Consider the following 16,037-nt stretch of genomic DNA (forward strand, 5'->3'; position numbering starts at 1 on the left):
AGCAATACAAGAAAGTAATTAGAACGTGTGAACTTTTAAAGTACACATATTAAGCAATTTGTAAAGAAGCACTCCCCAAGAAAATGTCATGAAAGTATATAAAAGGAAAATTCCAAGTGTTTCAACATTTTGTTAGCCCAGAGGCAATGGCTAACACCTCTAATTCTACCTACTGTGGAATGGCTGAGATTGGGAGGATGGCAGTTCAAGGACAAGCCAGGCAAGCATGTCAGACTCCTTCTTACCTGGGCATAGTCATATGTGTGTAATCCCAGTTATTTGGGAAGCAGAAATTAGGAGAATCATGGTTCCAAATCAGCCTGGACAGAAAAAGCCATGAGTCTCAATCTCAAGAGAAGAAGCTGGGAGTGCTGACCTATACATCATTTCACATACAATGGGAAGTTTATAATATAGGGGGTGTTGCCTAGATACATTCCTGGGAGGAGGTGGAACCAAGATCCTATTTCAAAACCAATGAATGCAACAACAACAAACAAACAAACAAAAAAAAGAGCTGGAATCATGGCTTAGCAGAACAGTGCCTGCCAAGCAAATGTGAAGTATTGTGTTCAATCACCAGTATCACCAAATACAATTTATTTAAAAAAAATAGCTAAATAGAAAGTTATTGTACTCATGTACTACTTTGCTGAATGGTAACTCTTCATACAGATACTTAAAGATAAAAAAAAAAAGAAGCTTGGAGACAGTGTCTCACGTGTGTAATCCTAGCTACTCTAAAGACAGAGGTTAAGAAAATGACAGTAACAGGCCAGCCTAGAAAAAAAATTTGTGAGAACCCATCTGAACAAAGTGCTGGGTCTAGTGGTATACACCTGTCAGCCCTCCTATGGTAGAAAGCATCAATGAGAAAATAGAGCATTTGACAAGCAAGCACAAAGCTCTCAGTTCAAAGCCCAGCGGAGCAACAAAAAAGAAAACAGGAAGGAAGGAAGGAAGGAAGGAAGGAAGGAAGGAAGGAAGGAAGGAAGGAAGGAAGGAAGGAAGGAGAAAAATGTATACATATATATATGTACTATATATATATATATTTTACCCAGGGTTTTTCTACATAGAATAAAATTTTTATCACTCTTCTCATTACTGGTATCTGACCTTAGACTTTCCTAGCTTACACGAAAAGAAATCCCAGAAATTGCTGCAATACATATGTGAGACACAAAATTGTATTACTGTTTAAAAGAGTCCGAGTCAAAAACAGAGTTAGAACTTATTACTTACAAACAGAACATAGTCATTTTAATATTCTCAAAATTGTATTTAATACTATTAAAAGTTTCTTATTTACATTGGCTACCTGAAAATAAGCTCTCCACGAAATTTATAAGGCTTATCCCTTGTTGTTCTTGTTTTTAAAGGTCACCTTCCCAGTGAGGTCATACTGGTCAAAACTACTCTAGAAATCCTTTTCCTGAGCACATACTCCATTCCAATACTGACCTTCACAGTGTTTGTTTCATTTTGTTTCTGTCCAAGCGTGTTTGTGTTTTGTGACATAGAATTTCTAGTACGTGAATAATGCCTACATTACGAATAAAGTATGTTTGTGGAAAGACTGAATAATTTCTTCCTTAACTCATAACCAAAAATTAAGTGAAAGAAACAAAGACAATAACTCAACAATCTTAATGGTTAATTTCTGAGGCTTTTCCTCCTGTAGAGTTCTCTTGAGAAATTTTAAACACATGCAAAGGAAGACTGAATAACAGGACAAAAGCTATACACAAGTTAGCAACTTGTAAGTTAAGCTTTTCTCATTTATGGTCTAATTTAGAAGCTTCCTACTATTATTTTGAAGCAAATACCATTGGAAATATCTCATTTGAAAGGATACTATTTTTTTCCATATATCGATCCTAACCTTATCACATCTAAGAATAAAATGGTAATTCTATGATTACATTTATTTTCTATCCTGACATGAATCACAGCTTCCAGCCAAAATGTCAATGGCTTGTCATCCTTCTCTTAGGATCACAATCTGAGAACTGTTTTTAATGTCACTTTTGAGTCCAGTCTTGATTACTTTCCAATCAACACACTCTGATACACAATATTTGTATATATAATCAGTGCATTTCCAGGATATTTCCATAGTGTATCACCTTATAGATATCTGTAGTTGTTTTTGCTAGAAAGTTTTTGTGTCCACAATGACCCACTAAGTCTTAAAGAGCCTTACTTGTTTAGAATGAAATGCTTGAAGTAAGTCTTTTTGAAAGGCCATAAAAAGGCCTAGCTGAGTGTCCTTGGAATAATGTGAAAGCACAGACTTTTCAAATGTCATTCCTCACACACACAAAAAAAATTACTTTGGGTTTTGGAACAAAATTAGTAAGTAAAAGGATTTCCAGGGCTTCCGAGTGTAAGCTAGCAGAACTCTGAGAAGCTTCGGCTGGACATTTTGTATTTAAGTGCCTTTGTTCCATGTAAGATACAAAGCTCTCTAGAGGCTCTGGATAAATCCTTATCCACCACAGAAACAATAACTGAATTCATAAGCCTCCTACCATGGCTTATAAGCATGACTTCCACCATAGATCTTACCTGTACTTTAAAAGCACTTTCATCCAGGGGTGGTGGAGGGGGGAAGTTTCCAGAACCAGATGGAAGGGCAATGTGATCATCTAGAGGGGGAGGAGGAGGTGGGAGAAAATCACCTGCAGAAAGAAAATACACATATGGAATTAGTAGGGATGTAATTTTATAGTGCTCCTTAAAAAGATATTTACTGGCATTTTTACTTTATTGTAATTGGCTTCGATACATTTTTTTTTGCCTTGTACAGCAATTGTTCACTACCTTTGGGCTCTTCAATTTATTTAATCACCTTAACTTTGAGAGGAGAGAGAACCAGATTAGATGCTTAAAAGTGGTAGAGAGATTTTGGAAAAAAATGCTGAGTGATAGAAAGCTTACTTAGCATGCAAAAGGCCCCAGGTTAGATTCCTAGCACTACAAGAAAGGGGGGGAGGGGAAAGGGAAACATAAAAGGCAATCTAGAGAGGTTCAATACACAAGACAGAAACAGGGAATGTACCTGGATAATAAGAGCTAGGGATACTGAACTGTGTAATAGCTGAAGTTGCCTTCGATAATGTTTCAATCACATAAAGATTTGTACTTCTGTAAAAATGATACAATACTAATTGCGAAAAGCATAAGCAAACTTTTCTACATTAGCATAAGATAAACTTACGTGCAGGTGGAAGAACAGAGAGGCTATACTGTAAGAGCTTTTGAACAGTATGATCTAGAAAGCAAGTACACGTTAGGCAGAGAAGAGCGTGCAGGCATACAAATCACAAACTCAGGTCTCAGGGAACAGGGAAGCAATCATACTGTTCTTTGTGGAGCAGTATCTATATCTAAACAAATAGCTCATCATGGTGAACCTTTATAAGGGATGCCTAAAAAATTGATAATGACAAATTGTCTCTAAGGAGCAGAATTCTGTACCTGAAGAGTAAGAATGGGAGAAAAACATATACTTTAGGACATAAATTTAAAAGTTACTCATTTGTTCATTTCACTTATTCATGTACTTATTCATGTATTCATTCATCTGTTTTCTTTTCCCCTGATGCAGACTGGGCCAGGAGGGACTCAGCTCATATTGACCCTTGGAGAACCTCAAAGTTGCATTACAAGTATGTCCTCCAGAATTCTTGAACGGATGAGAAGCAGCCTTGAGTTTCTCTGAGCCTACAGCCCTATTTGCATTTATACTTTTAAAATAACACATACACTCTAATCAGAGGCATGTTCAAGTGCCTAGAAATGTATTACTTCAGTATGTTCAGCTGAGTAATGTTTTTAAGCACTGTGATGCAAAATAGAAAAAAATAAGGATAAGTATCATGTAATCTATCATCAAACGCTCAGCCTTCACAACTTATTGACGTCACTGTTGATAACTAAAAATATACAATTGCTTTGATTTACCCAAGGTGGTGTTGATTCTATTAGCAATAAAACCCTTCCCTACTCTTTTTCCATTTTCTCCTATCTCTCTGACAAGACAGGGTTTACTAATCTGGTGGACCAACCTACTAGCATAAGGATCCCAACCTCACATGTTTTTACTTTATTGTTTTGAAGTAAGGTAGTCCAACTTAACCTTAATTTGTAATCCTCTTGCCTCACTTTACACATAGCTAGGGTTACTGGTGTATCACTGCGCTGATAGCTCTGTTTTATAAAGAACTATCCAGGGAATCTGTTGCTTTTACGCAGCATCTGGTCCCTGGACAAACCAGCCAGCTTTGTATAAAACTATTTTGGTTTTATTAACCCCACAGAGGAGCAGCAGAATGTCAAGCCTGATCTTGTAGGGGTTAAAGCTTGCTGAACATGCTGGCTCACAAAATAAGGTAAAGTGAGGAGCGGATACAATGTCTTCCTATTCCTAAACCCAATGTTTGTGTACCATTTCCGTGAAACCACAGGCCTCTGTCTCAGAGGAAAATCGAGCACTCAAGAATCTATTAATAATCAGTGCCTGGATTCCCACTTTGCTTTTTGAGATCCTAAGAGAGCTCTCTGGGAAAAGAGCTCATTATCAGGAGAAGGCCTGGCCATTCCTGGGTGCCTTTCATCACTGTTACCAAAATAGCAACAACTCACTCCCCTTAAACGATGCACCCTGCCCTCTAAATGACCTTGAATTCAATTCTTTAGTCATCATGCCAGACATCTATAGATTCTGACACTTTCTGTGTAGGACTGTCTGTGTATTTATATGCATACATAATACATACTACAAAAATTAATTTTATTGCATTTTGTTTTTATCTAACTAAACACAAGTTGCCAATTCTCATATTATTTAAGTTCCTAACACAAAGTGTTATTTGAAAATAAAGACTAAGATTACATATAGTGGTGATAAAGCAAAGAAAAATGATTAATATGATGAATATGTCAGATATCTTGCTCTGATCTTACACGCATATAAACCTTTTATAAGCCATCATATTATATTTTGTTACAGGAATTTATATAGTTATTCTACATAAGCTAAAATAATAATTTGTTAACCAGTGAAAAGACACAGTATTGGTGATGGCACAGGGAAAACAGTACTAAAGTATCCTCCTCATAAAAGAAGTTAAAGTACATAGAGGCATCAAATCCTCAAAACTATAAATATTGAAGCTGGGACACTGGTGGCTCACATCTGTAATCATAGCTATTCAGGAGACTGAAATTTGAGGACTGAAGTCAAAAGCCAGATCACGCAGGAAAATCCATGCAGTCCTTATATCCAATGAAACACCAAATCCCAGAAATGGAACTGTGACTCAAGTAGTTAGAGTACCAGCCTTGAGCAAAACCGTTAAGTATCAGAACCTAGGCCTGAGTTCAAGTTCCAGTACTAGCACATCAACACACACACATACACACACACACACACACACACACACACACACACACACGTGAGCACGCATGTGCACAAACACAAGCACAAACATATAAACACACACCCCCTTTGATTCAGCGATATCACTTTTGACAAATCATCCTACAAAAAGAAAAAATAGTGGAGTATACATTAAACCATGATACAGCCTGTCCATCATAATGCAGAATAATAGGAAAAAAATCAGTATGCTCATCAAAATGCTATTAGTTCAAAAATCAATTGAAGTCAATTGCACACTGAAAAATAATGTCAGCATCAAGATGATAATGCTCAACATCTCTATCTGTCTTCAATTTATACTCGGAGGGTCCTCTATGTGTTAAGCAAGGTTGCAAATCCCAGGAGAAGGGAACAAACAACAACCAAATAGCTGATTAAAAAAAAAAAAATCCAAGCGCTGTACTCATAGAATTTACACTAGAGGAGACGGATGGTATGTAGGTAGTAGATAGATAGATAGATAGATAGATAGATAGATAGATAGATAGATAGATAGATAGATAGATAGACAGATAGATAGACAGATAGGATAGACAGACAGATACTAAATATCAAATGGCAATAAGTATTATGAAGAAATATAGAAAGGAGATGGAATTGTTAGGGTGCTAGTAGGATGTTGCAGTTTTAAAGAAAGAGTTGAGCAATGCCTCACCAATGTGGCATCTGGGAAAAGACTTAAATCCAATGAGGGAGTGAGTCATGGAATATCTTGGGGGAAAACATGAAATAACTGAAAATATTAACAAAAGAAGAAAAAAGTATTGAGTGGTATGCATAATATGATCCCACTTTTCAAAAAACAGGTATGTTAACAGAAATTGTCTGTAGATCACCAGATAAATGTGTGGTCCTATATATCTCTCCTTTTTACCTAATTATAATACAATAAATATGAATTACAGCCATAAATGTTTTAAGAATCAAAAGGAAGAAACTTTGAAGTGAATCGCAGAATCCACTCAAGCCCGGTGTTTAATTTTAATGCATCACTATATTTACCCAAGCTAAAATTTAGTGTGCTGTCATCTTCCTAAATAACTTCACTTGAAATGCTCTTTCAGATTCTTAAATTAAGAGCAAGAAGAATTATTATCTTTAAAAAGCATGACGTCTCTCTGATTTTAAATTGGACAGTTTCACTCCATACTTGGATAATACAAAATCTCTGAGATTTCAGAGCTTAACATTTCTTTGCTTAATTCTAGATACATTGTGCAAATATAAAAAATAGTTTATTACATCTAAGCATACTGTATTTCTCTATTAGACAGTGGTTTCTACTTGTTGGATAACAGATTCAATTACTCAGTTGAAAATACTGAAGATACTTCAAATAATATAAAACAGGGAGCGAGTCTGGTTTAAAAACATACTTACTGCTCTTCAAACAACAAACCATCATATCAAATTTTTGTGTGTCAGTATTGGGGCTTGAATGCCTGTATGTTGTCTCTTAGCTATTTCCCCCAAGGATGGTGCTCTACTATTTGATCCACAGCGCTGCTTCCAGCTTTGGGGAAGTTTATTTCAGATATGAGTCTCAAAGACTTTCTTACCCAGGCTGGATTCAAACCTCAGCCCTCAAATCTAGCTTCTTTTGTAGCCAGGATTAGAAGTGTAAGACTCTGGCACCTAGCTACATTATATATATAACTTACAAAGGTACACAATGAAAATTAATGTGGTTCCTGGTCATAAGGAAATTGTAAATCAAAGAACTCTGAGATTCCATCTCACCCCAGTAAGACTGCAATATAATGAATTCCAACAACAATAAATGTTCACGGGGATGTGAGGAAAAAGAAATCCTACTGCACTGTTGGTGGGAATGTAAATTAGTACAACCACTCTGGACAGCAATCTGGAAGTTTCTCAAAAAAATAAACATAGACCACCCTACAACCCAGCCATACCACTCCTAGGCATCTATCCTGAACATCATGAACTAGGATATGATGAAGACACCAGTACATCCATGGTCATTGCTGCACTATTCACAATAGCCAAGATATGGAAACAGCCCAGATGCCCCACAATAGATGAGTGGATACAAAAACTGTGGTACCTCTACACAATGGAATTTTACACAGCCATTAGAAAGAATAAAATAATGTCATTTGCAAAGAAATGGGTGGAACTCTAGTTCCAAATCATACTAAGTGAGGTAAGCCAAGTTCAGAGAGACAAACAGTGGATGTTGTCTCTGATATGCGAAAATTAGATCTAAAATGTACTGGGAGATGATAAATTATACAGGATTCTAGATACTAACCTACAGTGAGACCAAGATACACTTAAGAGAGAAACTCAAGGCACAATGCCTAAGTGCCCCTTCATAGATAGACAGACAGACAGATAGATATAGATATATAGAAATATATTTTAGTTTTAAGTTTTTGATGATTCTGTCTTCTTTACCTTGTATATTCTGTAGTCAAGTGTACATCTTTGGGAAGTGGGGGCACAGAACATGAGGGAAAAAGTGAAAAGGGGCAGCGGTGGGAACTCTCTGGACACTGATAAAAGTTAACTATACAACTAGTAGGTGTCGACAGGAAAGGAAGAACTGGGAAAGAGAAGGAACAGAAGGTCCTGTGCTAAAGGAAATGTACTCATTAACTGACTCATGTAATTGTAATCCCTCTGTACATCACCTGTATAATAACAATGAATTAAAATTTTAATAAATTAATGTGGCAATGAATTCTCGTTGGAACATCAATCTTTGAACAGTTATTGTCTTCAACTCAATATTAAAAAAGTGAAATTTTTTTAGATTTTTAAAGTTTAAAAAAAATGAAACACCAACACCCCATGAAAACAACAACAAAAATCGCCACCATCACTCACTACAGAAGCTGGCAAACAATCACCAGCCTGCTGAGAAAATCTTACAAAAAAAATCTCTTCCCTTTATAGGTGGGACATCAACCTGCGGTGGCCTCTGGGGACAAAAGCTTACTTTCTTCCTCTCCAAGGAGAGGCACAGGGCCTGAAAAAATGTGGCTTCACAATAGAAAATAATAAGAAGAAAGCATTAGTATTTGATTTCATTCCTGTTTGTATCTTGCGGCCATAAATTGTTCTCATCATCACTGAAAATGCATTGTTCTTTCTTGATTTCGTCTGTTAGAATAGATTTGGGATTTTGTTTAAATACACATTTATTAGTTTTGTGTGCCAGTCTAAGAGAACTTTGAAAGTAGGCTTCTAGTTTTAGTAATACTTACAAGGATACAAAATATAAAAGATGTTCAGAAACAGTAATAACATCAGAATTTTAAATTAGTAGTAACAGTATAAAAGTCATATATATGTGAATGTGTGTATGTATAATTAAATTGAAATCTGATAGAATCTATGATCAAATTGGCCCTTTTTAGAAGAGCCAATTTGTATACCTCTTGTTTTTACTAACAAAAGACAGAGCACTGGTTAGACTAATCAGCACTAAAGTATTTGATAAGTTTTAAGTTCTCTGTGATGCTAATATCTGGACAGGTCATAACCTTACTCTTACTGTAGCTACATAGGTATTGTTTCATTGTTTTGCTTTGTTTTTTCCATAGAGGTGTCTGTTTCCAAATTACTTTCCAGAAACCCTGTCTTGAAATGACAGTAACTGAGTTTTTTTTTAATTTAATTTTATTTTTTTTGTGAACATACTGTACAGAGGGGTTACAATTACATGGGCAGGATAATGCATACATTTCTTATCAAGCATTGCAGCCTCCTCCTTTGTTTACCCTTCACATCCCTTCCCAGCCTCCCCCCTCCCCCACCCCTGCACCAACGTTGTAAAGCTGGTTTTTGACATGACAACTTGTACTTCTCATTGTTGCAACAGGTCCACCTGTATCCTTAAACGACTTGTTTTTCCCCATCTCCTCCACAAGTTATACTGACATCAAATATAGTGAAAGCAGGGGTTATACTGTGGGGGAGGGACATACAAAGCAACAAAGAGATAATCTTATTGTTAAGTTATCCTCTGGTTTGGCAGTACTGGGGTTTTAACTGAGTGTCACATACTTGCTGAGCTGGTGCTTCACCACTTGAGTCATGCTTTCAGAGTTGTTTTCACTGGTTTTTAGGGGGAGAGAGTTCCTAGCAAACATTTTTGTCCAATTGGACTCAAAATTTGAAACCCCAGATTTCAATCTCAGGACTGTAGGTAAAAACTACTAACACTCAGCCCAGTCTAGAATTCTTAATTCAGAATCTTTGTAGTCTGGACAGAGACACAAATATATTTTTGCAAGGTTCATTTATAACTTTTATATATCCTTGATGTAAGTATCATTGACAGCAATGAAAAACAAAGAATGGAAAGGGAAAAAACTAGTTGTTTAAATAGGGATGCAGCTGGGCCCATTGTAACAATGAGATGTACAAGATGCTATGTCAAAAAACAAACTTTACAAACTTTGGCAGGGGGAGGGGGCGGGTGTAGTCCTGGAGATGGGAGGGCAGGGATGGTAGGGGAAAAATAAAGGAGGAGGCAAAGATGCTTGATAAGAAATGTACTTATTACCTTGCTCATGTAATTGTAACCCCTCTGTACGGTATTTTCACAATAAAACACATTAAAAAAGAAAGAATGTGGTGTATATGGTAGCAAATTTGGGTAACTCTACTATTGTTATCTGAGATTGAGGATGACTAAATAGACCTTGACATTAAATGGACTGTGCAATTCTGGATGGGACCCTAGAACAAAAATAAATAGTGGGACAATTGATGAAATCCAAGTGTTGTCCCAGTGTTAGTAAGTTGTGTCAGTGTTAATTTCTTAGTTTTGGTTACCTTACTGTGGTTATATAATATGTCAATGTTTGGTGAAATTGGGTAAAAACGAAATGAAAATCTCTCATATAATCTTTCTCAATGTTTCTTTAAAGTATACATTTTCAGAATGTAAACTAAAATGTTATTGAAAAATAATAAAATTTTATTGATAGAAGTCATTGAATAGTCCATGTACTTCATTCTAGTTTCAGCCAAATACTATAGAAGTAAGCCATGAAATGCACTGTGACCCCAAATCTCTGAACTTCTAACTGCAGACAGTTCTACTATAGCGCATGGCAGATTTATATTAGGAGAAACCCTATAACTTCAAAAGAATGTGCCGAGAGAGAGAGAGAGAGAGCGAGAGAGAGAGAGAGAGAGAGAGAGAGATGTTCTTATTCCTCAGGAGATTTGCAATAGTTGAGCGAGGACCCATGAAATACCTCCAACAAAATACAGATGGAAAGCAGTATGGAAAAGCCAGTAATTTGAGCCAGAAGATCAGAAGCAATGAATTGTCAGGATATTCCATTTTTCCCACTGTTGGGGTCCATTCCCCAGCTTGAAGAAAATCCTATGGGGAAGAATGACTACATAAGGCTAGGGGTCTCCTGTGATTTCTCCAGTCTACATCTTTTCTGCACTTCAAACTCTTCCCACTGAGAAATTCTTGTTACTATTTATATAAAATGATGCCAACCATTACTCACTCTCCTTCTACCCTGCCATTTATTTCATCAAGTCTGAAGCTTAGCAAATGCATAAATGCTTTAAAAATAATCAAATAGAGACACTCATTTCACTTCAAGGTGGTTGTTTTTTTGGCATGTATTCCACCCCCCCCCCCCACGGGAATACTGGAGCTGACAGGTACTTGCTCTAAAAATTTACTTCACCACCTGCTAGCTGAAATATTGCTTTCATGGATTTATATTGTATAAAAGGTCACTGGCTGTTTAAGTCTTAAACAGTTTTAATCATTCTAAAAGTCTCTTAACAGTGAGAAAAGGAAACTCAGAACAAACAGCAGCAGGGACTCTAATTAAAAGGGCCAATTCATCTAATTTTATTTGGGGTTAATTATTCAGGATTCACTCTTTGATGTGTAAGGAATAGCAATTAGTAATTTTAGTGATTTGAGAATCATTGGAGGTGTAATCAGTTAAAATGAGCGAGTGTTTACAACACAAGATGGTGAATTAGTCTCGCAGCTGGAGAACAGGAACATTAGGCTCCAAGAGATGAAGGCTAAGGATTTCAAACCCTAATAATAATAATAGTCACTTCAAAATAAAACACATGTCAATAGGCATCTAGCACTCTGTTTACTGTTAGCTGAGGCAAAGCATAGAAGTTGCTTAAAATTGTCTTTGTTTTGCCACTGTCCCCCAACCACTTTCCTCTCTTTGGCTCTTGCCACCATGGTAACAGTAAATGCATCACATTAGCAAAGCAATGCTAAATGCATATATGATGCACAAGCAGCATAAGACCCACAGATATCATGGAACCCACTGATTTCATATTTGTATGTCTGTTTGCTGGCAGAGCATCTCCAAATGAAGTCATAAGTTCATTGCTCTCCACAGAATTCATATGCTAGCCAGTGGACCAGCTAAACCCCTCAAGTCCCTTCTATTTTTCTATTGATTTCAGCACAATTCTCTAATCAAAAAGGAACAAAAGGTCTTTCCTTTTTCTTTTTTTAATCCTGGCTATCTACTCTAAATTTAAGATATATATGAAACTACGTAGTTTTTTTTTTTTTTCTGAATTCATTCACTGTTCTTCATCTCCACTGCCACCAAAATGCTTATTGCACACTGATTTTACACTTGGACAAAAGGAATATTCTAAAGAGTCTTCATTCTTTCTAATTTAATCGCTTCGAAGGAACCTTCTACGTTGCAGCCAAATTGAAAACTTCCATTTATCCTCACTTCAGCCAGAATAGTCAAAACAATCTCGCAAAGGGGCAAAGTTGGAGAGCTCTCACTTCTTCATTTCACAACTTCTCACAAAGCTACAGTAATCAAAACCATGTGGAATTGGCAAAAGGATAGACAGAGAGCCATGGATAAAACAGAGAATTCAGAAATAAATGCTCACACATGTGATCAATTGCTTCTATGACAATCATGCTGGCATTGTAGAGTTGTGGTTGGGGAATATTGGAGGCAATGGCCTAGAAGCATTTGCTTGGGGCTTCCAAAGCTCTAACAGGATCTCATTCTGCATGGAAATAATCCCATAATTGGATAAGCCTTCTATAAGGACACAGAGAAATATGACAAGTTCTGCCCACCATGCAACATTTGAAATTCTCTGTGCAGGTTGCATGTTTTGATAGGACTGCTGCAAAAAGTAGCACTCCAAGTTTCAAACATTAACTGCTCACCTTTTACAAGCTGACTCATATTAGCACATATTATGAAGTACATATGATAATATAATGTATGTGATGTATAATGATCAAATCAGAGTAATTAGCATTGACATTTACTCCAACATTAATCATTTTGATGTGCTGAAAACCTTTAGATTCTTCTAGATATTCTTTTTTTTTTTTTTGGTTGGTCGTGGGACTTGAATTCTGGGCCTGGACACTGTCCCTCAGCTCTTCAGCTCAAGGCAAGTGCTCTACCACTTGAGCCACAGCACCATTTCTGGTTTTCTGGTGGTTTATTGGAGATCAGAGTCTCATGGATTTTCCTGCCTAGGCTGGCTCTGAACCGTGATCCTCAGATCTCAAGCTCCTGAATAGCTAGGGTTACAGGCATGAACCACTGGTACCTGGCTCTTCTAGGTATTCTTAAATACAACATAGATTGTTTTACTTTAGTCACTCTGCTGTAAACACTACAACATAACTCTTCTATCTACCTGTATTGTGGTGCCCTTATCTGTCCTCTGGATTGCCCATCTCCAGTGCCCTTTCCAGTCTTTAGTAATCACTATTCCACTCCCTTCTTTCAAGAAAATAACTTTTTCTGGTTTCTGTCCAATGAGGACATGTAGTTTTTTGTCCTTCTGTGTCTTGCTTATTTTACTTAACATGATAACCAACAACCATGTTGTGGCATCTGACAGAAATTCATTCTCTTTTCTCTGAATATTATTCTAGTATGGATATATGATAAGTTTCTTCTTACCGTTATCCATTGATACACTCTTCGTTTGATAGTATACCTCAGTGATTGTAAATAGTACTATAAAAAACACAGGAGCACATATACCTCCTTGACGCAATTGTTTCATTCACCTATATACTGGGTAAATTTTTTTAGTCTTTATGGAATTTCCAAATTGTTTTCTATGGTGGCAACACTGATTTACATTCCCAACAACAACATATTAAGAGTATCCCATTTTGCAAATTTTTCTATTATGTTACTTTTGATTTTTGATAATTATTTTCACAGGTGAGATAATATCTCATTAAAATTTTGTTTGTATTTTCCTGATGATTAATGAGTATTATTTCAAGCACTTATGCCATTTTGTGTCTTCTTTTGAGAAATATCTAGTCAGATATTTTTCTAATTTTAATTTACTTATATTTTTGTAGTTGAGTTGACTTTCTTATCTACTCTAGATATTAATCCATTCTCAGATAAGTGGCTTGCAAGTATTTTCTCCCATTATTCTAATTGTCTCTCCATTCTGTGGATTATTTCCCTGGCTGTGCAGAAGTGTTTTAGTGTGATACAATCTCATTTATTTATTTTTACTTTGATGTCTGTTGTAAGGCTGAAGTTTTTTAAAAACGTGGCCTATATCAATGGCTACGAAAACTGATTTTATGTTTTCCTCTGGTTAATTTTCCAACTTTCAAGTATTACAATTAGATCTTTGATCCATTTTGAATACATTTTAATGTGAAGAAATAGGCATTTGTTTCTTCTGTTTATATGTGTATATACAAACACACATATATACATACATACATGCATGAATACATACATTTATTGAACAGATTCTCCTATGGTTAATGTATATTATTAAATGTGTGTCAAAAACAGTTAAGTAAATATATATGGTATGATTTCTGCATTCTCTGTTTTGATCCATTGCTCTATGTGTTGAGTTCTGTACCAACATCAGGTTTTCTGGATCACTAGAACTTTGTAATATGTTTTGAAGTAGGTAGTGAGAAACCTACAGCTTATATTTTTCCTCAAAAGAGCTTTGGCTATTCTGAGCTATTTGTGTTTGTTTGTTTGTTTTTATAATTCCATTAAAATTTTACAATTTGGGGCTAGGAATGCGGCTTAATTGTAGAGTACTTACCTAGTATGCCTGAAGCCCTGGGCTTGATTCCTCAGTACCACATAAACAAAAAAGGCCAGAAGCAGTGCTGTGGCCCAAGTAATAGAGTACTATCTGTGGCAAAAGAAGCTCAGGGACAGTGTCCAGACCCTGAGTTCAAGCCCCAGCACTGGATATATATATATATATATATATATATACACACACACACATATGTATATATATATATATATATATATATATATATATATGATTTTTTTCCCTATTTGTCTAAATAGTGTCACTGGGGTTGCATTTAATTTGTGAACTATTTTGGACTGTAGGCTCATTTTAGTAGAATCAATGCTTTCTAATCTGGGAGCATGGGTGGTCTTTCCTTTTTGTGTGTCTTTTAAATTCTTTCACTCTGGTTCCATAAATTTTACTGTGGAGATCATTTCTTTGCTTCAATTTATGCCTAGAAAATTTTGTGCCGATTCGGAATGGGATTTCTTTCTTTATTTCTTTTTTTAGAATACTGTTGTGCTAAACTACATACCCAGCAATCTGCAAGAATGCTTCCCCTTGCTTCCTAGATCCCAAGAATTGGATGGCACCTTTCTCTCCATTGGGAATCCCTTTTCCATCATGTCTTCATATCTGAATTTAAGCTCTGTTTGGAGGCTCAGATCAACCTTCACAGCTACTGCCTGGAGCTATCCCCACTGGTTTCTTTGCACTGCTAGTCCTCTATGCTAGATCATTACTAGGATATAAGCAATAGTGTATTTGTTGTAGAAAATCCATTAGCCATTGTCTTCTCTGCACCATGGGTTGCTTGAGGGCAAACATCAGTGTAAGATTCTCATTTCATCCAAACAGTCCCTCTTCCATGCCTCACAGAATTGAGATGAAGAGTAGAGACAACCATGTGCTTAGAGGGCATATATCTTGATTCTTTATAACTAGCCAACAGTTTTGCAAAATGCATCCCTTTTAGTCTCATGTGAAGCCTTCACTAGCTGTATGAAACAGAGTAAATCAGAATTTCTGAGTCTCCATTTCATTTTAAAATAAGAATAATCCCATTTTTCTTTTAGATTGCCTAAAGAGATATTGAACAAGGCCAATATTTTTAAACTAACATTTCTAAAACTATTAATTGCCTATAATAATACATTTTTTTTGGTCAGTTGTGGGCCTGAACTCTAGGCCTGAGCACTGTCCCTCAGCAATTCAGCTCAAGGCTAGCACTCTACCTCTTGAGGCACAGCACCACTTCCAGCTTTTTCTGCTTACGTGATGCTGAGGAATCGAACCCAGGGCCTCATGCATGCAAGGCAAGCACTCTACCACTGAGCCAACTTCCCAGCCCTAACACAAATAATTTTAACAGTGAGGTAATTCCTATGTAACTGAACAATAAACCTTTCTTCGCAAACAAATACAAATAAGGGAAACAAATACAAATAAGGGAAACCATGGGACCTATGTTTCTTTGGGCCTGGCTTACTTCACTTAATATAATTTTTTCCAAGTCTTTCCA

The 16,037-nt window shown here is 36.3% G+C and overlaps 1 protein-coding gene across 4 annotated transcripts in view; it reads right to left on the reverse strand.

Moving 5' to 3' along the window:
* Positions 1–16,037, reverse strand: part of LOC122097571 (LIM domain containing preferred translocation partner in lipoma) — a 674,686-nt gene that overhangs the window by 374,510 nt on the left and 284,139 nt on the right. For all 4 annotated transcript variants that reach the window (XM_042668165.1, XM_042668157.1, XM_042668182.1 and 1 more), the window contains one exon: positions 2,572–2,684. In XM_042668165.1, the coding sequence (XP_042524099.1) occupies positions 2,572–2,684 (113 nt within the window). The remainder of the gene's footprint in view (positions 1–2,571; positions 2,685–16,037) is intronic.

Source organism: Dipodomys spectabilis, unplaced genomic scaffold, assembly GCF_019054845.1.
Source record: "Dipodomys spectabilis isolate Male_0828 unplaced genomic scaffold, ASM1905484v1 ptg000017l, whole genome shotgun sequence".
Taxonomy (NCBI): domain Eukaryota; kingdom Metazoa; phylum Chordata; class Mammalia; order Rodentia; family Heteromyidae; genus Dipodomys; species Dipodomys spectabilis.